The 25,204-nt window shown below is 51.9% G+C and overlaps 1 protein-coding gene and 1 long non-coding RNA gene across 7 annotated transcripts in view; one reads left to right on the forward strand and one right to left on the reverse strand.

Moving 5' to 3' along the window:
- The window catches only part of LOC122377710 (protein NDRG3-like), a 57,739-nt gene that overhangs the window by 15,745 nt on the left and 16,790 nt on the right, over positions 1-25,204 (forward strand). For 5 of the 6 annotated variants that reach the window (XM_043358064.1, XM_043358063.1, XM_043358062.1 and 2 more), the window contains exons 3-7: positions 4,754-4,944; positions 5,399-5,519; positions 5,854-5,995; positions 6,455-6,601; positions 6,919-7,062. In XM_043358064.1, the coding sequence (XP_043213999.1) occupies positions 4,754-4,944; positions 5,399-5,519; positions 5,854-5,995; positions 6,455-6,601; positions 6,919-7,062 (745 nt within the window). Of the gene's footprint in view, positions 1-990; positions 1,815-4,753; positions 4,945-5,398; positions 5,520-5,853; positions 5,996-6,454; positions 6,602-6,918; positions 7,063-25,204 lie in introns of those variants that run through there. The other variant, XM_043358066.1, reaches the window with a different exon arrangement.
- On the reverse strand, positions 7,605-8,998 carry LOC122377711. Its single transcript, XR_006255908.1, has 2 exons — positions 8,878-8,998; positions 7,605-8,618 (listed from the first exon to the last, which is right to left on the reverse strand). It is a non-coding gene; the product is annotated as an uncharacterized LOC122377711 (long non-coding RNA).

The following is a 25,204-nucleotide window of genomic DNA, read 5'->3' on the forward strand; positions in this document are numbered from 1 at the left end:
CGTGCTGCGTGCAGGAATGTTATACTTTCGTATTCGAAGCTGATCTTTCTATATGAGCTGCATGCTGTCTGTTCCGCGTCACCGATCGATAAGAGACGTGCCGACTTGCATTATTTCAGATATTCATCCGATACCTTCACGAAACGGAAAAATTCAGGTACGGTGTTTGGCTAGGGCGAGGATCAAGAAGACTGCCTGGCTATCCTTCAACCGTCATTCAGTCGCTGCAAGGTCGTCAGTCAACACTCGTTGAACTCAGAAGTGCAGAATTGCAGTGGTTTTCGGGTAGCTGCAGACTCGTCGCCTTGGGCCATACGATTCAGCCCGTTTTGTTTCTGTCGTCTTGCTTGTCTGGTCTGATGTGTTTCTATGAGCCTGGCTGGCTGCCCTCTTTAGACTAAGTTTGCCGTCCGTGGAATGTCGTGTCAGTCTCCAGTGTCATTAAAAGGCGCAATTATGCTGGCATAAAACTTGAAACTTGTCCCCCGTAATCACCAACACTTTTTCAAAGAGCCATCACTTCAGCTGAAACGCTTTGGAACTTTGGAACTGATTGCAGATTTTCTGTAAAGTTGCTAACTGCAAAGGGCAGTCATTGCCGACAAAGCCGAAAGGTCGAAACAATTGCTGTCGGCTGACATTCGGCTGTGAAGACGCTGTCACGCTTATCAAACATAATGTTGGATCACTGGCTTTTGCTCGGCTGGCTGAAGGGGTCCAATGCTCGAATAGATTGTCTGTCCTCCGCTCCTGTCTCTCTTCGCCCCGACTTTCCTCTTCTTCACCTCAGCCCTGTTCGTCGGTCTGCCTACTCTCCCCTGTCCTATGCCCCTGTCCCTCTCCGCTCCCGTCCTTTCCCTCTCCGTCCACTCTGTCCCTTGCCCTCGACTGTCCCCCGCGGTCCCACCGTGTCCCCTGCGGCTCCAGCTCGCCGCCCGGGGCCGCCGGCGCCGGTGCCAACACTTGTGCGGCCTCCGGCGCCTGTCGGCCACTATCGAACCGTCTGACTGGCCTACACTGACACGGAGGGCGGGACGCAGGGAGGGCTGGACACAGACGGCGCGGCGGCCGGCCCGCAGTGCAGCGGTCACACGCGGCCTGCGGCGCACCGGTCACGGGTCGACGGTCAGTGGTCAGTGGTGTGGGGGTCAGGCCGTTGATAGTGCTGAGTCAGCTGTGCGCGACGGGATCGCGGAGGTGCGGTGTGAGCTAGGGGACTGAGCTGAGTCTTATCAGCGTTGTGTCAGCGAGAGTCGGCGAGTGTCAGCGAGAGTTTCATTGTGTGTCGGGAAGTGTCAGCGGGTCTCCTTGACCTGTCAGGCGTGATCGTGTCACAGGACGGTGCCCTCTGAATAACAGTGTCGGTTGGAGACCAGACACTGAACTGGGACCATCCCATTGGCCGGGGAAGACCGGTGATGCTGGATGCTCTCTCACGATGGAGCCGCGCCTCTGTCAGTGAGGCTGTCTGACAGAGTAATGATCGCCACAGCAAAGTGCAGAGCGATCATTTTCTGTGAAACTACTGACCTCTGACGCCCTGAGGCCGTGGGCGACCGCTAGGCACTCTGAGATTGAGCCTAGCACACTAAGCTGGAGTGCAACGGGTGGCGAGACCTGTGTCCGAAGTCACGAGTCGTGACTGACTGACGAACTGTGAGCTATTCCGTGGACCGATCGACCGTGACCTGGGCTCAGGTCGCCCGGTCAACTGAGACCATGTCGGCAGCGCTGAAGCTGAGCCTGGAGCGGCGAGCCGGCGGAGGGGCTGTGGTGCCCACATCGCCGCTGGATCAGGAGTGCGACGCTCTCATGTAGGTGCCCTTTTCAGCGCTGTCATTCCTGTCCGTCCATCCTGAAGCCCTGGCCTTGCTCAGCTCCGTCTCGGCTGTCCTGTTCTTACTAAGGTGAACACTGAACAGTTTGATGGCTTCACCTGAGGTCGCGATCCCCCTCCGGTGTCGTTTTTCGTCAGGCGTCAGACCTCCCTCATTCGATCACCTTGCGTGTCAGCGGATGGTGCTCGACAATGTAGCCTCCCCTCCCCTCCCCTCCCCTCTCCTCTCCAGCCGACGATAAGTCTAAAGGGCGGTAAATTAGTCTGCCACGCTCATCGGTGCCTGACACCAACACACCACACACACACAATCGTCACGCCCCGTGTGGATTGTCCACGATGGTAATACATACAATACATACATACACAATACACATACACCCATGGCCTCAGTGCCCCCGTCCTGTGTTCGCTGACGCAGCCCACTGTTAGAGTGAGCTCTTAATGCTGTGCTTTTATCCTCATCGTTATGCAAATTGCTCCCCTTATTTCGGTGTGGGAACAACTGCAACTGTCGAATTATCCGTTACCCGTCCGCAAAATTGCACGCTCGTGTGCTACACATATCGCCTTAGCGGCGGAGTTTTAACACATTACCTTATTTCCCAATACTTTGCGTGACCAAATGACTGCCGCTGCTCCCCGTTGAGTTATTACCGGCCCCGTCTGTGTGTGACAACGGCGCCCCTGTCTGTCGTCATTAGCCGGCGTTCGATAGGGGAGGGTGTGTGAGCGCAGGCCAGGTCTCGTCACGGTCCGGCGCTCCTAAGGGTGCGGTGTCTTGTGCGGTCGGGCTTGTCAGCATGTTCAGTACCTCGTCATACGAAACTTGCTTACTTGGTCTTTCCTTGGACGTGACTGAGAGCATTTTCGAGTGTGGTCCCTCCCGCTGGATTGCATCTAGCTGTAGGACTACTGGCTGGCCAGCGACTCCGGCAGGGTCGATGAGACGCTCACGGCTTGCTGACAGTGACAAAGGGGACCGCCCTTCGGTCGTATGTCTGCCGCGTCCCGTCGACGGCGGCGTGGCTGGCACGTCGGTTTCCACGGTAACGATTTGCCCACACCACGCGCGTCGTCACGCTGTTTTGTGCGTGGACCCCGCGTGTGAAGGAGCATAGGAGTCCTGACGTGCCTCCGGCGCGGCGGCTCCCCGCTGCTAACCATTCCGCCGTCCCCGCGGGGACATTATTACCGACCGCCGCAGTAACTAGCATGTGTTGTCCTGCCGCAAATATTACCGTTAATGAGCGCATTGCCGTGGGGTCGGTTCTGGTTGGTGGGGCGTGGTCAACTGGTCAGCTATACCAGCTTCGTAGTGTGGCGACACTCGACGATCAATGTATGAGCCCGCTATGGCCTTTCGTCAGCTCAATGAGTGGCAATTCTCCGCAAACTGGGCCTTTTCTCTCACCGTGGCTGTTGGCATTTTCGACTGTCAGGGTTCCACGCCAAAGAGACTCATAGCTGGTTCCAATGGCTGCCAAGTCGGGAAGTGGCTGCGTATGTTGGTAATTTAGTTAACGATGTGGGACGATGGCACACCTGACTTTGTAATTTATTGATTGGCTCTCTAGCTTTCAGTAATACCTATTGGGTGTACTTCAGACTGCAGTCTGCTGAAAGCTGTCCTTTTGCATAATGGTATTCCACGAAACATTCCTCGGTCGCTATCATGCGACGCCTTTATTTATGTTGTCAGTGCAATATCATAACGTATTCCCGAGTCCTGGCTGTGATCATAATGCAAAGCCAGCTGCATGGCACCCCCTACTAAACTGAAGTGCCATTTCATTTAACTGGCACTACGAACTTCGAGCTCCGTTTCACTCCACAGTCTACTCAACTTGAGCTAGGTTCTATAGGTATCACTGCCTGTCAAACCTTGTGATATTATATCTAGTGGGATATGAACGCTACACGAGACACTGGTGGGATCCATATGCCTGTTATTCTGGTTCCATTTTTTCGTGATCCAGAACAAGCGTGAAGCCATATACGAAACTAGAACCCGCATACGTATTGTCACCCTGTCCCTGTTCCTGTCCCTGACGTTTCCCCTGCCCGTACCTCGTTCCTGTCCCCTTCATTTTCTGTCCTGCTTCCGTGCCTTCCCAAACTCTGTCCCTGTCCTGGCCAACTCCCAGAGCCGGTGATCAAGGCCGAGGCCCGGCAGATTGGGTGTCTCCCGGTGCCAGCGACAGCGCTGATTGGGTTACTAAGCTTCACTGGCTCATTGCGTCGGCTCCTTGTTACCGAGATTACCCCGCCAGCCACTGGTCAGTAGCGCCGGGAACCAGGCCCATCGGCTCAGCCTCCCTCTAAGAAGTATGCGAGAGCAGCACGGTAGGGAATATTGTTAACCACCTGCTACTTAACAGCTATGTATATCACACAATGACCCATCAATAGTAGCCAGTTATGGTAGTGTGCTCCGGATCGAACTCCGTTTTGTGCGCATATCCGTTGTGCCGATGTTTCGCCGAGTGGCGTTCGTCGATCGGCACGGGCGGCTCTGACCAACTAATGGCGCTGGCCACTGGCGCTGACAACAATGGATGGTGTGTCTGGGCTGCCAGCAAATGACGGCAGCTCCTACCCTTGTGGCCGGCAGTGGCCCTTGTGTTCAATGTCAGTGGGGCGATCCCGCCTAGCTAACCAGTGGTCATCCCTGCCTTCGTGCACACATTGCTCCCCTCTGACCAGTGGTTCGGCCGTCTCTTTACTTTCAGTTGGGTGCTGCACTCACTTTACCAGTGTCCCTCCCTGTCCCCTAACTTACAGCGTAGCGCCCCACCTGTGTATCTAACCGGTGTCCTTCCCTGGCCACTTACAGGCTGGTCTCTGTGGTACAGTATACGCCCGCTCTTCGAGCCTCTCTCGTAACCAGTGTCCCCTCTGTCCCCCTATTCACAGCGGAGCGCCGCTGGATGACATTGAACTCCGCTCGGTGAACCTGCACCAGCCGCAGGCTCGCGTGGCCATCGGTGATGGCTCGCTGGGTGCCGAACAGTATGTGGAGACCAGTCGCGGCTCCATCTGTGTGGCCATTCAGGGCGACCTGCACAAACCGACCATCGTCACCTACCACGACCTGGGACTCAACTGTGAGTACGGTGGGGCGGCGGGGGTTGTGGGGCGCTCTGTGTCTGTGTTACGAGAATAGTAACACTGTTCTCGTAGAACAACTGTGGTCGTGAGGACAACTGTGGACAACTGTGTTGCAACTGGGGGCGTCAGTGCCAACTGCTCAACGTTGGGTGCTGGGATCAAGAAAGGGTCGGTGGAACCCTAGACTTTACAAATCGTGGAAATATTTTAAGTTGTGATGATTTCCGGGTCAAATGGGGGCTGCACTGACCGAGTTCACTGTGCTTTTGATTTGGGATGTTGGTGCTTTTACTTGATAATGCAGTCTGTGGTATGTGGTGCACGCCTCGTAGAAGACATAAGAGCTGATTTCAAATGCAGTGAGTGAGGGTTCCCTGTGGCGTCAATTGTTTCCCGAATATTTCACCGCTGTCAGTTGTCAGTCCAATAACTGTCTGTGTTATGTTTCAGATGTGGCCAACTTCCAGAGTTTCATGAACTATCCAGACATGAAGATAATGGCTGAGAGTTTCAGCTTCGTTCACATCAACGCCCCTGGGCAGGAGCCCGGCGCAAAGACACTGCCGGAAGGGTACGGTTTGGTGGTGCTGCCACTTTTACTGACACTGACTTCTTTAAATCTTTAAAATTAAATTAGTAAACGTTATTGCTTGCATGCTGCTGCATCACTTTGTTACATGCGTTTTGGCTCTGACACTTTGCTATGCTGGAATGCCAGCTGTATTTGTATTGCTATATCGCATGATTATCTATAAGTCAGATCGTCTCACAAGGGCGATCAAATGATCATCTGATCTTCTGGTCTTCTGATCGTCTACTCGTCGGATTGCCTTAGTGCCATACGAGTTTGAGAATTTTCGACAGCGTACCGTGCACCGTCTCACGCCTTCCTCTCTCGCTCACAGGTACGTGTACCCCAGCTGTGAGGAGCTGGCTGAGCAGGTCAGGGAGGTGATCGAAAAACTGCAGCTCAAACGCTGCGTGGGACTGGGCGTCGGAGCCGGCGGAAACATCCTCTCACGGCTGTGTCTGGCTCATCCCGAGCTGGTGAGACATGATCGGTCCCGACCGCTGCGATGCCGATGACCTCTGAAGTCTAAGCGCCCTAAAATCACAAATCACATCACATGACATTACCGCTGTGGCTTGCTGGGTGCCGGCTGGGCTGAAAACTCTGTACGACATAGTAATCTCGTTCAGTTGGGGTGTCTGGTGTCTTTAAATGGTTACTGCTGTTTATCGGTTTTGGTATCCTCAGATAAACTCAATCTAATGCTGGATTATTCTATGTGTCTGCTTTGGTGTCCCCCAGATGGTGTGTGGGGACAGAGTTCAATGCCGTGTATCTGAGTGGGTGGTGCCGTGTGTGGTACTGGTGACTGACTTGGTCCCCCTCACAGATGGAATGTCCTGCTCGAGTATGTATGTATGTATTGACGTCAAAAGCCTTCCACATATGGCGTGGCGATTACGGAGTGAGTGACATACACCTCCTCCCTCCCCCAGATGGAGTGTCTGGTGCTGATCAATGCCGTGTGCACCCCTCCCGGTTGGATCGAGTGGGGCTACCAGAAGATGAACGTGCGGCACCTGAGGAGCTCCGGCATGACGCAGGGTGTCATGGACTACCTGATGTGGCACCACTTCGGAAAGGTGCGCGATCCTGGCCGGTGGCTGGGGGGACTGGGAAGCACGCTAGTGCCGTGCTAGGGTGCCAGGGTGGCGTTAGGGGCGAGACTGATCCGTATCCGTACGACTTTACCTGGTCGTAACCATGTTTTGCTGAACCGTACATATTTCACCCTTTGCTTCGCTACATCATGCACGGTTTGATATGTACCGGCATCGCCGTTCTTTTATGGATTACATACCTGTGCCTGTGGCTGTGGCTGCGTGTTCTGTTTCAACGCGCACAGCCTCACTCGGTAATGAAGTAACTCACTCGTCCGTGCTCTCCTCCCACCCTCTAGCTGGACGAGGCCTCGCACGACCTGATGCACCAGTACCGGAGCCAGTTCCAGTCGGCCAACGGCGCCAACTTATCGCTGTTCATCGAGTCGTACAACCAGCGTACCGACCTGGGCATCCAGCGGCCGGCGCCGGCCGGCAAACAGGTCAGTTCCACGGTCAGGGTGGGTGAGCACGGGCTCCAGGTCAGTTCCACGGTCAGGGTGGGTCAGCACGGTCTCCAGGTCAGTCCCGGGGTCAGGGCGGGTCAGCACGGTCTCCAGGTCAGTTCCCAGGTCAGGGCGGGTCAGCACGGTCTCCAGGTCAGTTCCCAGGTCAGTGTGGGTCAGCACGGTCTCCAGGTCAGTTCCGCGGTCAGGGAGGGGTCAGTCTCCAGGTCAGGTCAGGTCGAATCGAAATGACCGGTTAGTGACAGGCTGCTTGGTCATCAAGGTCATCCTGGCACTAATTTAGGATCGTGGATGGGTCGTTTTTCATTGCGAGTAGTTTCTGGGCTGGCATTTAGTCGGGCATTCGGTGAAAAGTAGTCTGCTGTTAGCTTTCGTCGTGGTAGTCGCTCAAGATCAAGAGTAGGCGAGGCCAGTTTTCAGGTCAGGTCAGCCCGAGATCAGATATTTTCTGTAGATTCTCAAGGCAATTCAAGGCAATTCAGGTGATCAGCCCCTCATAGATAAAAACACACCATCCGTTAAGCATAAAATCAAACTGTATTCATGTCAAAGCCGCACACATGCCACGACCCACGACGGTGACCATACCGTAGAGCTGAACACCGGCACACTGTATTCCCGCCACTGGTAGACGCAACTGCACCTTACCGTTTGCTGTCGGAAGACAGTGGCGCCCTAAGTCCCCACCGGGATCATATTAGGTCTGCTGATACTTTGAAGCGGTGATCCCTTTTCGTAATAGTCGTCACGTGTTCTGACCCATGCCTAGTACACTGAGGCAGCTGCGAGTCACGTGATCTACGAGTAGCTGATATACCGAGCTGCGCTACTGCTCTGAACCTGAGCGCCACAAGAGTTCTGCCTGAGTTATCTCAGCTGAGTTGTACCTGAGTTACCGTGACTGCTAACAATCTAGGAACCACGCAGTGGTGAAGTGACTTTGGTTGGCTGCCACTGCCCTACTGTATCTATTCTAGGAACCACAGGCTCCGCTCTGTAGACGGCGCTTTCTACCGTCAAGTACAGCCTCCTGTACAGGGCCTGTCTTTTCTGTTGGTCATGAAGCTCCATTCCTCAGAAACGCTCCGGGTGACATCTGTCGGGTAGACTGCAGCGCTCAGTGCCACTGGAAGCGACTTCTGGCTGGTGGCGCTAGTGTTCGTAGTCGGCGCTCTTGGGCAAAGGCGAGAGCCTTGCTGATATCAGGGGCTCGTTTGGACGGGCCACCTCCGAGGCCGTCGCTCGTTAGCCATTGCTCGCTTCTATCTTTAGCCTGTCTGCTACTGTCCATCACTACGTCGTCGATGCCCGATTCCTCCCGTCGCCGCCGCCTCAGCCCTATCAGAGGCAGAGACCAACACCGACCCGCCTGAGCGGCGGCGGGCAGCGGGTGGTCCGGCGCGGCAGCAGCAGCATACAGCAGGCGCTAGCACAGCGCACCAGGCCGGCGGCGCAGCCTCCCCGTACCACCGCCTCGTCGGCAGTGAGCGTAGCGAACGAGACCGGCATGGACGGAAACTGGCTGTCAGGCACTGTGGAGAAAGGGCGGCTGGTTAGAGAGGGAGACAGAGAGAGGGGGAGCGCGCGCGCGGGGTGCTGACCGAAATCATGTTGGAATAAAACAATCAAAAGCAGCATGCTTCTATATCAAGAACAAGACTTACCTACTGTATTTCAGCGACTGCTTAGGCGCTGTGCCTGGAGTACCTTCTAGCTACGTGGAAACGCATTATGCTACTACGATCTCATTTTACTGTCGGTGCTTAACTGTAGGGACGTAATCTTGCTCACCTTCAAGGTCGTCGTAGTCATCCTCATCTTCTGCGTCTTCGACGGCCTGCTCGAGCAGCCGACCCAGCCTCAGAGACGGCGGGAGGACGGACAGTTGCGGGGCCGAGTTACAGGAGGCAGCCTGTGGGTGTGGGCTTGGTGTCACTACATAATTACATATGCCAGGAAGGAGACTAAGGCGCCGAGTCGCAGTAGACGGCCTGTAAGACATCGACTCCGCGTTACTGAATACGCCAGGGAAGGGAAGGTCACTACTAGTCATAACATACGGCCTGTGGGACATTGACGCTACGTCACTGGATATGCTAGATAAGGTCACTCCAAGCGAGTAGTGGTGGAACACCTTCAGTTAAGGGGGGGGGGGGGGGGCACTGCCGACTTTTGGTCCCATTCTTTCCATGCAACGTCCTTAGGGCTAATGTTAAAATGGCAAAGTCAAGGGGGCACGGTGCCCCAGTGCCCCCCCCCCCGTTCCGCCACCTATGTCTTCAAGTCAGGCAAACAGTAAGAGGGTCAGAGTTTACGCGACTAATTCTGCTCAGTATGGGCTCCGGCTCTGCTGATCCGTTCATTCAAACATTCGAGCTAATTTTTGTGAAAATAGTGATGTAGCGTCAGTGCATCTGAGATCACCACTCATGGGCGTCATGTCACAGCCGTCAGTCTACAACAGTGACGTGAGACATCACTGCACCCCAAATCGCCATGTCACGCCCCTACGCGGTGCCATCAAACGGGGCCATTTTTATTGTACGCACGACTGTAGGGTATTTGTATGCTATTTTCCTGTTTGACCGTACAGAAAACCGGCGGCCCGTGGCCCAGCTAGCTGTTTGAAAAGAATGGACATACCTCGGTGTACGCGTGGTCTTAGAACCGGCGGGGTTCGGTGCGATTATAGCCATTGTTTGAGCGTAGGCCGCCCTGGGTCCGCATAAGTCTGTGTCGGTCACTATCGGACAGAGCGCTCCAAACCGTTGGATGGACTAGAAAAAAGAACACTCAAACGATATATGCTGATACGAACGATACCGTATGCCTCCAAAGCGGCTCGTCTTATCGAATGGGTGATGATATTATAATATACCGTAACGCGGCGCGAGGAAGTGGCGCAGAGTGTGAAACCATGCGGCCCTTTCCTGCGATTGCGTGTCGTATGGAGTCGACCTTGGAGTTGAAGCTTTTTCGAAAGTCTCTCCTCGGAACCACCTCGGGTTAATGTCGGGCGTCATTTCGTACATGTTGTCTTGTAGCAAATCCTGGTTCGGTTCTATTTCAAGGAACCTGGAGCTGGCGAGAAGCGCTATATCCATGCCAGAGTTACCCAAAAAGGTAAAATAAAATAACGTTATTAAGTGGCTAGCGCCTAGCAATATTGCTGATCACGGAAACATCTTTATTAAAGCAATAGCTACAAGGTTTGTTTACTCGCGATTGGCGTTGATACATTTCGTACAGTTAACAGTTTCGTGTCCTTTCAATTAAGTCTTCTGAAAGGAACATATCGAGTGCTTGTAAATTCGATCTTTGTGGCATAGTAAATAGTGAAATGCGAAAGCATTAAAGTCATCAGAAGCCCGGTACGAATTGCGTGCTACCCTTGACCCGATCTAGCCACGGTCTTCACGCTGCCATGTTAGCGGTGGCTAGGTGTGAAACCCACCATTTCCTGCCACAGGCAGGGTCGTTTTATGTTCCTACACCTTCCCAACGACCGTGGTGTGAGCCGGTCCTACTGGGATCTGGTGATGTTCGGCCTGGACCTTGGCCCGATTGCACAGTGGGCGTTTCAGGGGTTCTAGCCTCTCACAGCCTTTCAACCCTTATAGCCTTGGATCTAGGAGACCTACGCCTACGAATTACACACCAAACTGTAGCAAATTCATTTATGAACGTGAATGCATGACGTTTCCCATGTGATAAGCTTTCGCAATACGCAGGAACATGCATGAAATGTTGCATAAACGTGGCAAAACGGAGCACATCCATCCCCCTTGCCGTTTGGCCCCTGATTGAGCTAGAGCTTCGCGGAAAAAGTGAGCGTGCTGCCCGTGATGAGAGGAAGCCGATGCTACCAAATTGTAAGGTCCTAGGTCATTAGTTGACCTTCCAGGTCAGGTCAATTACCCAAAAGTCGTGAAAATCGGAACCTGTTAAAACATCGTAAAGTGAGGTTGCTTTGGGGCTTTTCGGGGTGCTGATCACGAATTTCATGCTAGTTTTGATCACAGATGATTTCTTCATGCATTTATGCCAGGTCGGGTCAGGTCAGGTCAGGTCAACCAGTATGCGTCCTGCCGGGTATTCATAGTAGGTGTCAACCGCTACTGACAGCCTCGTAACATGATACGAAGGCACCAAAACTACTTCGTAAATGCTCAAATGGCTGCTAAATTCGAAATCAGCTCCAAAAACTGGCCTAGAAACATGTAAAAGTCGAAAAAGTGAACTTAGGTCACCAAAGGTCAATGACCTGACCTGACCTTCTGGTGACCTTGACACCCAGCATAATGCATGGGACCAACATCATTTCACATGGTTGAGCGTTTGCAACCACAAAAAGACTGCAAACGCGCGGATAATGTGAGCCGACATATACACCGAATCGCGATTCCGGCCAAGCATGGTCTCGAGAAATAGGTCACAGGTCAAAGGTCATTTGGATCAGGGTCATGAAATTTTTAGAGTAGGTGTAAAATTGAATAACTCGAGGGTACTGCAAGTTTCGTCTTGATCGGCCATTTTTTACGCGAGTTATTCGCGAAAAACCGAGGGTGGTCCGTTCGACCCCCTACAAATGCGAGGGTTACGGTTTTGAGTCGTTGACCTCGAGTCAAAGTTTGGTCAGAGTCCGTCATGTCACGAACTTGGTCAAAGGAGGTCGACTGTCTAATTCACCTTGTTCCGGAGTTATTGACGGAAAACTAATATGGCCCTAATGACATCGTGAATGACGTCATGCAAGGTCAGCAATGCAAAGGTGTAGCACCGTACCTTGCAGGGAGCGAATCAAACCATGATTCCATGTGCCTGAGATAGTTTTAGATCATTCCTGGCGCTAAAATAACAGTTTCGATATTTCCCTCATTGACGTATAACGGTGAGATCACGTGACCGACCTAACCGCACATGAACTTAAGCAAAAAATCTGAGATATACAAGTTGTGAGACCTCTGGACGATGCTACGTTGTGTAAGCTTCATCTCCCTGTGAACGTCCCTCTGGCACTGAGGGCGTTGCGACGTTGCAACATCTAAGGACCGTGCAGAGGTTCACTTATGACGTCATAGGTCAGTGACCTGACCTGGCCTGACCTGAAAATGTGGTTGATTTAACAAGATTTGGCTTGAATCAAAGGTCAAGTATGCCAAGTTTCAGCTCTTTATCTCCGGCGTGTTGTGAGCTATCGCGATAAAACCGATAAGGAGGTGGCATCCCCCCTCGGCCTCGGGGGGGGGGGGGGGGCGCGACTTATGCAGAATTTCCCATTAACTCATGTGCAATATTTCTCATTTTTTTTGGAAACAAAATGTGTTTGAGGTTTCGCGAGACCAGACCGGACGGATCGCCCACTGTGCATCGCCTGAGGCCTTTCCGGTCACGTGACAGCTCATCCTCCGGTCAATTAGAATGCTTCTGACCCACGAGATAACACTGGCTGGTGTTACTGTCATCACTTGAAATAATATAAGCTAAAATGCAGGCTGATTTGTTCCCTCCCGTCACCATGGAGCTAATAAAGGCTAGACAGCGTATTGCAAAATGTTGCATAGCAGCAAATGGCGCAAGTTTGCGCACTTTTTTATTGCTTGGCCGGTTCAATAACATCACAATGCACATTGTGACACACGATTTAGAGCGGGACCTGGGGGAACTCAAAGGATCGGCTTTAACATAGAGAGTGATATTAATTTTAAGCATACCAAATAACTCGATGATATATTTATCTCTCATGCTGCTAAATTATTTTCGCAACCTCATTTTTCGTTGCGCGGAATTGATCGTAACATGTCACAGAACAACTCATAAAAACATTGGCGTGTAAAACTCACGTACATAGGATCCCCATGGCATCTACTTTGACTTTTCAAACACCCGAAAACTATGACCTGTCTACGGCCTAAGAAATCTTTGTGTTTGAAGCCCCTTTCACCCTATACCAAGTTGTTGCATGACCAGATAACGGTCATTTATATAATGTATGGACATTTTGTAGTCGATTGGTATGCTTTTTATTTTCATAAAAGCAAAATAATTTTTTTGCTTCGTAAGAGGCTAGACCGGCCCGAACGCCTACAGTGGATTGGCGGCCGCGAGACACCTGCTATTGCGCCCTGGAGCTGGCCCAATTTTACCGGCAGTTTTCCTGTGTTTAACATATCGCTGATATTGTAGTCTGATGAGGCGAGGTCAGCTTTATAGCTTCCTGTATTTGCTTCATGCTATTACGTTTAATATTGAGTGATGTTAATATTTAAGAAAAGGCTTCTTTGTATCCAACAATTTATTTCATATTTTAATGTTTATGGGCCGCAAAACGAGTTGATCTGTTGTTGGTACCAAAAAAAAATGCATCTGGAATGGCTGACGGTCGTTTTATCCGCCCTCACAATTAGAGAACCAGTATCGAAGTCGATTGCCTGGCTCGAATGGTGCTGAGTGATACGTTCAATTACTGATGTCGCTCCCCCGCAAACTAAAACAGCCGAGTTTTTTCGTTGGTCTGCAGCATAATCGCTGCGCCTTAGTGCGAGTCTGTTTGGTACGTCCCCACACCTAAAATTCTGCAATGTATCGATGCTATCTTAGATCATCGCCAAAGCATCAATTGAGCAGAGGCAGAGATCCGGTTTGTTGACGACCAGTTTGATGTGAACCATTTGCACCGACTCCAAAAGTAGATACAGTCGGCGTGTATTTTATTGCTTGTATATGTGCAACTTGCTCTTCAAGGATGAGCAGTTCGGTATGCCGAGCGCGCCAATGAAGATGGATTGAGTACGATGCTAATCGAGAATGCAACGCTGCCTATTAGCCCTTGAATGCTGCCATCGGTTTTGTCAATAGGTTCTTTTTAGATGAGGAAAGTTCGGTTATCGCTGATTACAAGGAAATACGCCGATATAGTAAGTGCTGCTGCTTTAGGTGGGTTTACCGAGAGCTAGGCTACGCAGAAGCTATGTCTTGCCATTCTTTTCCAGATGAGGGACGTCCAACAACTGGAGGAAATTGTCCTGAAAAAACTCCGTCGGGACTTTTCCCGCCTAGCGCCGTACGCTATGTGCTGGAACTTGTGCTGGTTACTATGGAGTATGGAGGTACTGGGTGAACCCGTTATGTGGTGGGCCGCCTCCCCAATCGCTGGACACTGGAGCGACGCACAATGGGACAGTATGCACTTTCCTGCATGTCCTTGATGCAGTGTCCTGTTCGACTTACCATGAGCAGCGCCAGTGGCGTGATAAGCAGCAGCAGTCTGCCGAGTGAGGCCATCGTCGAAGCTCTGTCTGTCTTCCAAGGAGCTGGTCGCTGGTGATTTTACCGTTGCTCACTAGTGGTGTTTCAGCACCAATGCTGGCAGCCGTCCTTCGCAGCGTCACAGTCACAGCGGCACAGCGGTGTCCTGGCTTCGTCGCTTAGTGTCGGGTCTTCAACCCGGTCCTTCCCGACCCCAGTTTGAGGTACTTAGTCCGTCAACCCCCACTGAATGTCCGCCGTAGCCGTGTTTCTGCCGCCTCGTAACTACCATCGGCCGCTGCGCACTGTCCTGTCTACAGTCTGCTGTCTCCTTTGCCGACCGTCGCCCTGCCAGTGCCGCTGCTGCTGCTGCTTCTGCTGCCACCGCTGCCACTGCCGCTGCTGTCCCGCCAAGTGTCCTGTCTCCGATTGTGTGGCGTTGTCCTCTCGCGAGTGACCCTGTCCTTCGCCCCTCCCGTCTGTCAGTGACTGTCTTTATCTCTGACCATCAGAGGCGTTCCTCTAATGGGTCCGGCCAGTTCCGACAGACACAACTCCCGGAATCCGGCCCCGGAATGGCCCGATCGGGAAGGCCGACCGCTTTGTATCAACGGGCCCTGTCGCTTTGCCATGGGATCGGCTCCAGAGCGGAACTAATTACTGTGTCTGTTTGGTTGAATTTTGTATACGATCTGGCCAAGTGTCGTCGTGACTCGTGAGATAGGGACTCGTCGCTCGGCCCACTGCTTCATGTTTTGCTGCTCCCTTTCTGCCACAGCTCACTCCTCGGTCCTCTCTATCCCAGCAGATACGGACGTCCTTCCCAGTTTTCACTGAGGTAGCTCTACCCTCTCCGTCCCATTGCAGTCAGTCCTTCTCCTGCTTCTTTGCAATCCAATCCATCTTCCCCGCCATAGAGGGACTCCGGCTTCCTTCCGATTCTCCACCGAACACATTCCTCCCTCCCTTCCCATTGAGTTCAGTCCATTCCCCGGTTCTTTGAACCCTCCCATGTTTGGATAAATGTTTGGAGCTAGTCTTAGTGGACTTGCTACGCACCCCCGCTGATTCTGATATGCCCCTGGGAAGATGTAGTCTGTAAACGACCTGGCATAGTACGCAGAAGCAGTAAACGCAGAGGAGCACCAAAACTGGTCTATCTGGTGACCACGTGTGGACCGGTCCCGGGACCTTCAGCGGCGGACCAGTTCCGCATTACGTCGATACCCCTCCCCCTCCCCGCTGGGACCGTCTGCTCCCCTCCCTCCCTCAGTCTCCTCTTCTTTCAGTTTTTTTTTTCTCTGCTCGATATTGTTCAGGGTCTTGTTTGTCCGTCCTACTTCTCAGAAGTTTCCGTTTTACCCACTGCGCTGTTGGACGCACTGACTTCGCTGCTCGTCACTCGTCGCCCGCACTGATCGATCCGTGAGCCTGGTGTTTACAGCTGTATCTCAGTATGAAGCAGTCGAACGTCCGTTCTTTAGAGATCCAGTGAGCTAGCTACCTCGCACATAGTTGAAATATTTGCGTAATGATTATAATTGCGTGATAAGCTTCTTGCCACCGAAAAATGTCTGAACTGTTACAGCTTTTTTAGGTGCTCTAATCCGGATCTCGAGTAGCCCGTTCGTCGTGACCATGTTTCCCTTGGAGCTGATCATGACAATGTGCCGTTTTGACCCAAATGGTTTTAGGATCATATGCGTTCATACGCGCTTTAGGTGAAGGTGACGTGATTTTTCAACATTCTTTGATCTGGCATAGATAGCTCATAACAAAAGTCATTGCTGGACGAATGTGCAGGCGTGTATGGTGCGTGCTGACACCTCGAGTGAAGAATAGGCTGACCAAATTTCCTTGACATGGTTGCTCGGTAAAGGGCGGTGAGCTGGCGTGCACGCACTATAACAATACCATTGGCTCTTGGATGCCTACTTTTTAAAACGAGTGATCGCTTAGTGATGATCCATCTTGTGACAGCGCTTTCAATGTGAATTCATGTGACATTTATGAAGATCATTCGCCCGTTTATCGGCTGTTTGTTCATTTTTGTTTCGTTCCGCCGCGCTTTTGGAGAACAGTTCAAATCAACCTCCACCCCTATCCCCACCCCGCTCCAAAGGGTGAGGCCGTTCCCTAGCCAGCGCCCCGTAGGGGGGGGGGCCGAAACGGCCCCCCTGTCCTTTTCGGTCGATATCTCCTAAACCGCTTCAGATATCGCCACCAAACTTTCAGGACCCCTCCGGGCATCAATTTTACACATTGTGACCAAAAATTTTTCCAGAGGCTATGATAGGTTGGCCACAAATGACGTCAGAATGACGTCATGTTCTGTCATTTTCGACCGAATAAAGACCTTCGCGAGAAGACCTGTCAGGCCTACAGCTTTGAAGATACAGAAAAATGATCAAGACATGAAAGGTGTAGAATTGACAGGGCTACAAAACTGCTGTCTCGGATTTTTGAAATTTGTGAGTTTTGAACCCCAAATATAAAAAAACATTTTTTTGGATATATTAGCCAAAAAATCCAAAAAGTTTTTTGAGTTTAAAAAAAAAAAACGGAATATATGTGATAGTACCTACCGTCTTCTATCTACATACCGAATTTCAGATCGATACCTCGTTTTTTGGCCAAGTTATAGCGAAAAAACTGTTCAAAATTGATGACGTCAAATTTTCAAAGTCAATTTTTGGCAGTTCTAGACCTTGTAGAGCAAAACAAAGACCACCATTAGACTCCCCGTGACGAGCTGCATCGAATAGATACCCATTTTATGCAAAAATATCAACTTTGAAATTTGACCTGACCTTGACCTGACCTTCACCAAAACGTGACCTAGGCTGGCCCCAAAGGCTGCCTAACCCACATAATCGCATTTGTCATGTAAAATGGACCATAAAACATGTATCACACGACACTTTCATATTGTGACCCCGGTGACCTGACCTCGCTGTGACCTGACCTGGTATCAGTGACCTCAGATAGCAAAGTATGTGTTTGACGAACAATGTACCATCGATGGTTTTCAATAAATTACCAATTAACTCGATTTCACAACACATTTCTTGAAATGCCTGTGAACGGTGAAAATCTGACCTTTGACCTGACCTGTGACGTCATCGGTTTGACCTAGGTCAATGAAATTTGGTCACAAGGTAGTTCCCGGGTGGGGCTATCGAACGCCGTTTGAATTTTGAAAATCGGCCGGTAACTTTCCGAGATCTTAGGGGGGCCGAAACGCCCCCCCCCCCCCCTACGGGTGGTAGGGTCCGCCGGTAGCCCTACGGGGCGCGGGCTAGGTGACCCCTGAAATGCAACTGCGAGTTACACTGTGGTCGTAACCGTGGGCCTACCTCTCCAGGTAACCCCCGAGTCCAGTTGATTTCTGTCACGAACACTGAGACTGCTCTTCCAAATGGATGTCCATTGTCTGTTGTCCGTGTTAGGTGTGGTCTTAGTCTGCCAATAGTCCCCCGACCATCTCGGGACTTCTAATTGCTCCTTAAATGCTGACTGCCAAGGTACTTTCACACCTTACCTGACCACTTAGCGCTCCTTTTTACTAGTTGTCAATGTTATCATGGCTCGTTCATGATTGCATGGTAGCCGACTATTGTTTGGTCCCATTTCCGAATGTTTCCTAGGGTTATTAGTGAATCCAACATCACTTGCATGCAGGCATGAACTGATTTGTTTTCCGTCATTGCTGCCATTTAGTCAGTGATTTTCATCCTTTGGATGCCCAATCATTAACCCTCGCCCGCACATGGGGGGGGGGGGGTGGTTGCCACCCCCCCCCCCCCAGGTAGTCTTTCTGCTCTGCACTTAACATTTTTAGAGCTAGAAGGCTGATTTTTCGTATAGCTGCTCCTCTATCCTTTCTTGATGTCCACTGAAAATTTCAAGTTTCTGTGGTTTTTGGTTTCGGAGATATGACCTTGTTTTTCAGGTCATGTCATGACCCAAATGGCCAATTCTCAACATCTTGCGTTGGCTATGGGCCTTGTGGGCTTTTAACACCTTGATTTCGGCCTTTTATACCAATCCTACCTCCCACCTATCATGAAACATGTTGTTCGACGATGTACAGAGGTCAAGGTCAGGGTCAAGGTCAACCTAGGTCATCTAAGATAATTGCGTTTTAGGCAAGCTGAATTTACTTTTTTGAATTGTTTTGACTACATTTTTGGTAAAAGCTTCTCAGATCATGATTTCATGTAATATGGACACATAAACAATTGGTGCACACACCAGTATACACACAGACACGCACAGACATACAAACACATATTATTGACCTTGACCGAACTTGACCTGAGATGACCTCAGCAGCAAAAACCTGGTCGGGTTGTGTGACAAAGAGGTTCTAGCTGGCTTGGCACCAGAAAACGGCATCGTCATCGGTATATGACAAGCAGCGCGCTTGTCAAGCGCGCTGCTGCTTGATTTCCAACGGTGACCTAAAACAGCAACATTTTTTAGTTTGACCTGACCTGGAAGGTCAAGGACTGATCTGAGAAGGTAAAACTGGGTATCATTGGATTCGTCTCTTCCCAAAGAATCTTTTTGGTCTTTACCGCTAAGCTCTATCTCCAACAGGAACGAAATGGCGCGGGGGGTGGCAACCCCCCCCCCCCCATGTGCGTTCTAGGATGGGAAAATGGCATGTGCGGGTGAGGGTTAAATGACTTATAAATCAACCATCAACACGTAGCAGCGTTGACTTCGCGTTGTTGTGCATGAAACATGAATGAACTGTTCCCATTTGGGTTCCCGACCAAGGCGTATTCTTAGAGCGGTATTGCGAGATATAATTTTAGAAAAGTTGTAGTTTGAACCTTTTTTCTCCGCGTTCTCCCTTCCTACCCTATCGCTTAACCTCCATCTCCCTCTCTCCTTCTCTCTCTCTCTCTCTCTCTCCTCTCTCTCTCTCTCTCTCTCTCTCTCTCTCTCTCTCTCTCTCTCTCTCTCTCTCTCTCTCTCTTTTTCTCTCCCCTCTCTCTGTCCCCTCTCTTTCCCCCTCTCTCTTTCTCTTTCTTTTTCTCTTTCCTTCTTCTGCTCCCGCTCTCTCCTACCTTTTTTTTCTGTAACCTAGACGACTCGCCCGTACCGAGACTGAAATACTTGCAATGCTTGTATCCTGCAGTGCACCTACCATGCAGCTGACACCGCCTACGGGTCATTACTCACACACGACAGGCATTGTATTATTCCCTTTCTGATTGCTGTATCACAGTCATGACCTTGTTGGACTATCATAAAGCTGATAACTTATGGATTACATGTTGAGCTGACTTTTAAACAGGATAAACAGAAAATATTTCCCGATGACGCCACTATAACGCGAATGTGAGGACCGAAATGCGTGTCTTTTCTTGAGGTGAAGTAAGTGGTAATGTCGAGGTTTTTGCTCGAAGTCAAATATGGCTCACACAAGGCAATATTTTGCGCTATTAGGCTGTTATTTATTTTGTGACGAAGACGGCGAAGACCTCATTTCGTGGTTTTCTTTTATGATGTTGTTTCTATCTTCGTTTTAGTACGTGAGAAAACGGTACTGCACTGCGCATGTGTTTGCTCATGTTTACGGCACTGTTAGTGGAATCTACTACATTGTAGCCATAGACAATCATGATTTTTGTTTTGTGAACTCTTCCCGGATCACCATATTTGTTGGATTTGTTATACTTTCTTATGTGATGCAAGAATTGTATTTAAAGAATGATGACATTTTGTACATGTTATGTTCTCTTTCTTATTCAAATCACCGCACGCAAACAACAATGGCCTCACTAGAATAACATATCTTCCTCGTATGTGATATTAAATAGTTAGCATGCATGCTAATTACAGTTGTGCATTCAAGTGTCAAACTATTCAGACGTCAAGTTTTCTTGCATGTCATGTTTGATCCACTGTGACACCATATTTTCTGTTCTCAGTAAGCACGCGAGCCGCGCAAGCATCTAGCTGAATTAAAACACAGTTTCCTGCATTGTCATTAACACACGCGAAAGACATGTCACTAGTGTTTCTTACATATAAACGACGGTATTCACATCACCAATATAGATTAACATTAACACAGCGCGGTTTCCTGGGCCGCCTGTAAATGTCAAACAGCCTCAGTATGAGGTTTCAGAGTAGCGCCATAACCTCTGACGTAACCCTGGCGTGTGATCGCCCCTAGATATCGAATATCCTCGATATGAAGTTTGAGAGCCGCGCCTTGGCGTGTGGCATGATCCTGTCCCGGATCACTGTGAGCCGCTCACAGATCCAGCACGGACCCTCCTCCTCTTCCTCCTCTTCCTCTTCCTCTTCCTCCTCTTCCTCGGGCGGTGGCTCTTCCTGCGCCGCCTCTTCCTCTTCTTCTTCTTCTTCTTCTTCCTCCTGCTGGTTTCCGGCCGATTTGTACAGACCATCCGTCAGCCACGAGCCGTACCCCGCCGTCTGCCCCGGTGCGACTCGCTGCACCAGGTACCAGTGACCTTTCGCGGTACTCACGAGTACCGGTACACCCGGGGGTAGCTCCGGCACGGCCAGCTGGCTGAGCGGGACGCCCGGTCGGGGTGTCGTCGGGAGGCTCGGCGGGGCGGGCCGAGCGGCGCTGTTTGCGGTCGGTGGGGGCCGCGCTATCGGCGCCATCAGCGGCGCCGGCCTGGCAGCGGGGAGCGGCGACGGTGCCGAGACGGGGGCCGGCAGCCACGGGGCTGTCGCTGGGCCGGTCTGTGCCGGCGCGAACAGAGCTGGTGAGCCGGTCTGTGCCGGGGCGAACAGAGCTGCGGCGGGCCCGATCGGCCCCCGCAGCAGTGGCATTGGCGGCTGTCTGGCTGGTGGGGATACTCTTGGAGGCGGAAGTGATGTTTTAGGTGAGAAAGGTGATATTAGCGATGGAAGAGGTGCGCTTCCTGAGGGTGCGATCAGAGGACCAAACGCGGGCGCTACGGGCTGTCCCGGGACCGGTAGAACTGGTGGTATTCGTTTGGGTTCTGGCGCTGGAGTTGCAGATGGTATTTTCAGATGAGGGAAAGCGACGCTGGATGATGGAAGTTGAATCGGTCTTGATGGGTTTAGTGCATTCAGCAATCCAAGGAGCGTTTGATTATTTGTGAGAGGCGTCACAGGCGGAACACTGTTACCTCCTGGTGTTGGTATCAGGGGGAAAGGTACTGGAAAAGGGACGGGTTTCAGCAATTTCCCGTTTGCTGAATCCGCTTGTTGAACTGGTGCTGATCCCTCCTTTGCCGGTAGATTTGTATGCCCACCTGGCATCGGTGCCTGTCTGAATGGCATGGGCGATGGCCCCAAAGGTATCGGTCTCGGGGCAAATAAGTTACGGTCTGTAGTTGGTATTTGCGATACTGGAAACGGCTTTAGCAAGGCTTGTGATTTTCCCAATGTTTTGGACGCTTGTATTGCTGGAACGCCTGCTTTTCCAGCATGTGACGGTGCTGTATGTAGCACAATAGGCATTTTTCCGCTCGGAATTTGTGCCTTTTTTGAAAGAGGTTTTTGACCGAGTATGCGCTGTAGTTCCCATAATGGGATTTGTGTTTGTCTTGGAAACGTCGTCGTTCCCCCTGACGAAACTGCGGAGTGGGTAACTGGAATGTGTGACTTCACCGAAGGGAGTGGTGGGTGTGCCCCTGGTGCCAATGTTTTGGGCAAGGAAAATGGCTTCTGACCATTTATGGGAGGTGTTCTGAGTAGAGGAATCGGAGCTTGACCAAAAGGATTTGTCGGTGGTGTCTTTCGAACTATAGGCGCTGAAGCAGTGGGTGACGGCTGAGGTAATGTTCCAACACTTGGCGGCGGAGGAGGGGGAGACGCAGTTGTTACAGCAGAAGCCTGCAGTGCCCGGAGAAAAGATACACTAAGAGGAAGCTCAGGAATCTTCGAGTTCTGACCCTGTTGCACTTGAGTTGCCAGTGACCGGGCAGTTGTCTGAGAAGGCGTGTAGGATGCTAATTTCGCTGGCGTAGATAGAGGTTGGCGAACCCAACTGGGTCGTGAAAGAGGCTCTGTAAATGAAGTGATTGGTCCCTTAGTTTGCATCAAGGAAGGTTTTGATGCTTGTGGTAGCATCAGTGAAGCCGTTGGAAGTCTGGGTGGAAATGACATGGCTGGCTGGCTCTGCTGGGGCCGTGCTTCCTTCAGTGAAGCTCTCCGTTTCTGTTCAAGTCTTTCCAGAAGTTTGATCAGTTCGCTTCGTGACACGCGGTTTGGCGGCAATGGTGATGGTACTGTTGTAGCGCTCTGCACCGCACCGAGTGGTGCTCCGCCACTGGAACTCCCAGTTGAGATATCGCGAGGGCCATGGGCACCGACCGTCCGCTGATAAGGCTTTGTCAGAGGTGGCCGATAGGTTTCATGAAGCCTACTTACAGCTTTCAGCCGTTCACGGAGAGAAGTGGTTGGCCTTGACTCGGTTTTTGGGTAGTTCCGTGGCAACTTGAAGCCAGGTACCATGTTATTAGTCGATTTATGAGTCATCGTTGGGTTTCTTTTGCTCCGCTCGGACCTTTGGGGTAGTTCGCCAGTGAACATAGCCCGCAGTAGACGATCGATGTTCCTCAGTCTCCGACGTGACAGGATGTCCTGTGACTTCTCGCCTGCTGTGGGTGCGTCTGGCGACTGGTCGGCCTTCAGCAGTTCTGGCAGCAGGGCTATGCTGCTGGCTGATGCTAGCGTTGTGGAAGCTGCAGCCGTTGTTGCAGTCGTGGAGTTCAAACCATCCGAGCCAGAACTGGTTTCACTGGGTGGAACTACTTGTTGGATTGGTTGAGGTGTTGTGGGAGACGATTGATCTCCTCCCGGCAGTGGATACTTTTCCACCAGCGACGTGTTCGTTCGACGTGCCGCCTCCAGCAGTGCTCGTAGCGCGGCCACGCGCCGGGGACTGAGGCCACTGGGTGGTGTCGGCGACGGTTTGGAAGGCAGCGCCGTGCCTGTTGTGTCTGGAGTTGTCTCCAGCGATGGTGGCGCGCTGGGTGTGATTAGTGAAGGGTTATCAGCGACTACCATCGGTGCTGCAGGTGTCACTCCAGGAGGTTCTTGGGACGAAGTATGTGGCATTCCAGCGTCAGCCTGGAATGGAGAGTCTGGGTTTTCTGAACTAACGGTAGACGGTGCGAACGGCGTTACTATGCCAGTTAGGTTTCCTTGTTGCGAATGTGGCCCACTATCGCTTTGTGAGGACTGTGGGATTGGTAACTGATGATTCGGTATCTCTGAGGTAATCGTCGGTTGCTGTATTTCAGGAGAAGGTATATCCGCTGCGGTCGGCGTGTTTTGTTCCGGTACAGTTCCTGGCATGGTGAATGTCGGCGAAAGAGGTGTTTGCGCATTGGTAACGAATTTCGGCTGCGTAGGTGACGCAGTTGTCATGTCTGTATGTTCGTGAGGATGTGGTGGGTAAGCTCTCTCACCGGTTGTCGATGATTGTTGCGGAACAGACTCTCCTACGGGTGGTGCAACTGGCTGCACCGTGATGGGAGTTCCTCCGGTAGATGCTGATTGCGGATGAATGCTCGTTCCTGGGTCTATTGACGGCACCGCCTGAGGAGGAACTGGCTGCCCTGCTGTTGCAGGTTCTGGTTGATCTGTCGGCTGGTTCTTGCGACGCTCGGACATCAACAGCGCCCGCAGCGATGCAATGTCCTTATTACTGAGGGTGACGAACGACTGGGGCTCCTGCGGTTGGACATCACTGACTGGGCTTGTAGGCGCCGGCGGAGGTGCTTCGCCGCTGACTGGTGCTTGATCTACGATTGGTGGTTCTGTGTGACTGGAGTCAAGTAAAGCCCGCAGTGATGCGATGCTGGGGTCATTCAGAGACTCAGAAGGTGCTTTTGAAGAATTTTCGGATGGTGGAACAGGATACTCTTCTTGGTTGTGTGCACTTTGACCCGTGCTGTCTGAGTATCCTAATAGTGCTTCTAGAGAAGCGATGCTCAATTCGTTGAGATCGCCGCCTGGTACTTCAATTGTATCTGAGTGGTTGGGCAGCCCATCATTACTCGGACCACTGGGTGATAATGGAATAGGTTCTCCTGAAGTGGATAACGGCTGGTGTTGCCCTGTAGCTTCCTCAGTCCTCAGCAGTGCCTGTAGTGAGGCTACACTCTGGTCATTCAGGAAACTGGCTTCTGATCCAGTGGTCTGAATGGGACCACGCTGGACGGGATCCAGCTGCAGCGGACGGAACTCCCCAACATTGGCTTCCTCACCTGAACTGGGTACCTGCGCAGAGCTCGGCCCCGATCCCAGCAGAGCCCGCAGCCAGGGGACACCTTGGTCACTGCGTGCGCTGAACGGTTCTCTGATCGACGGCTCTACCCTGGGCCACGGGCCACCTTGCGTAGAACCTGTGCTGGACGATGCGTAGTCCGTCCTCCTCTGATCTGCGGGAGGCAACTCCTCCCGCAGAGTCGGGCTGCGACCCTGCCGTCCGCCGAACAGCTCCGTCAGTGAGGCTCGTTGGAAAGCGCTTTCCTCCGGCGGTGTCTGCTGTGGGTCGGTATCCGGCGCCGAGGACGGCTCCGGCTGCTCTCCGCCGAACAGGAGCGAGCGCAGCTCCGAGAGACTGATCTCACGCTCACCGGCCGGCTGTCTGAGTGTTACTGACTGATGTTGACTAATGTCCGGACTAGAGAGTGGACGTTCCTCCGTCTTCTGGCCGCTGTTGACGAAGCTGAGTGGCCTGGTGAACCGTTCCTCCGTCCTCGGGACGTTGATGGTACCGGGACTGGGCAGCCCGCTGACTGTGCTGGCCAGCTCCGGCTCTGGTGTGGTAGTGGGGCTGCGCCGACTGAACCACTGTTTGAGTGTGTCCAGACTGAAGGTGGCTGCGGGTCTTGGAGGC

The sequence above is a fragment of the Amphibalanus amphitrite genome, unplaced genomic scaffold (genome assembly GCF_019059575.1).
Source record: "Amphibalanus amphitrite isolate SeventyFive unplaced genomic scaffold, NRLGWU_Aamphi_draft 000049F_arrow, whole genome shotgun sequence".
Taxonomy (NCBI): domain Eukaryota; kingdom Metazoa; phylum Arthropoda; class Thecostraca; order Balanomorpha; family Balanidae; genus Amphibalanus; species Amphibalanus amphitrite.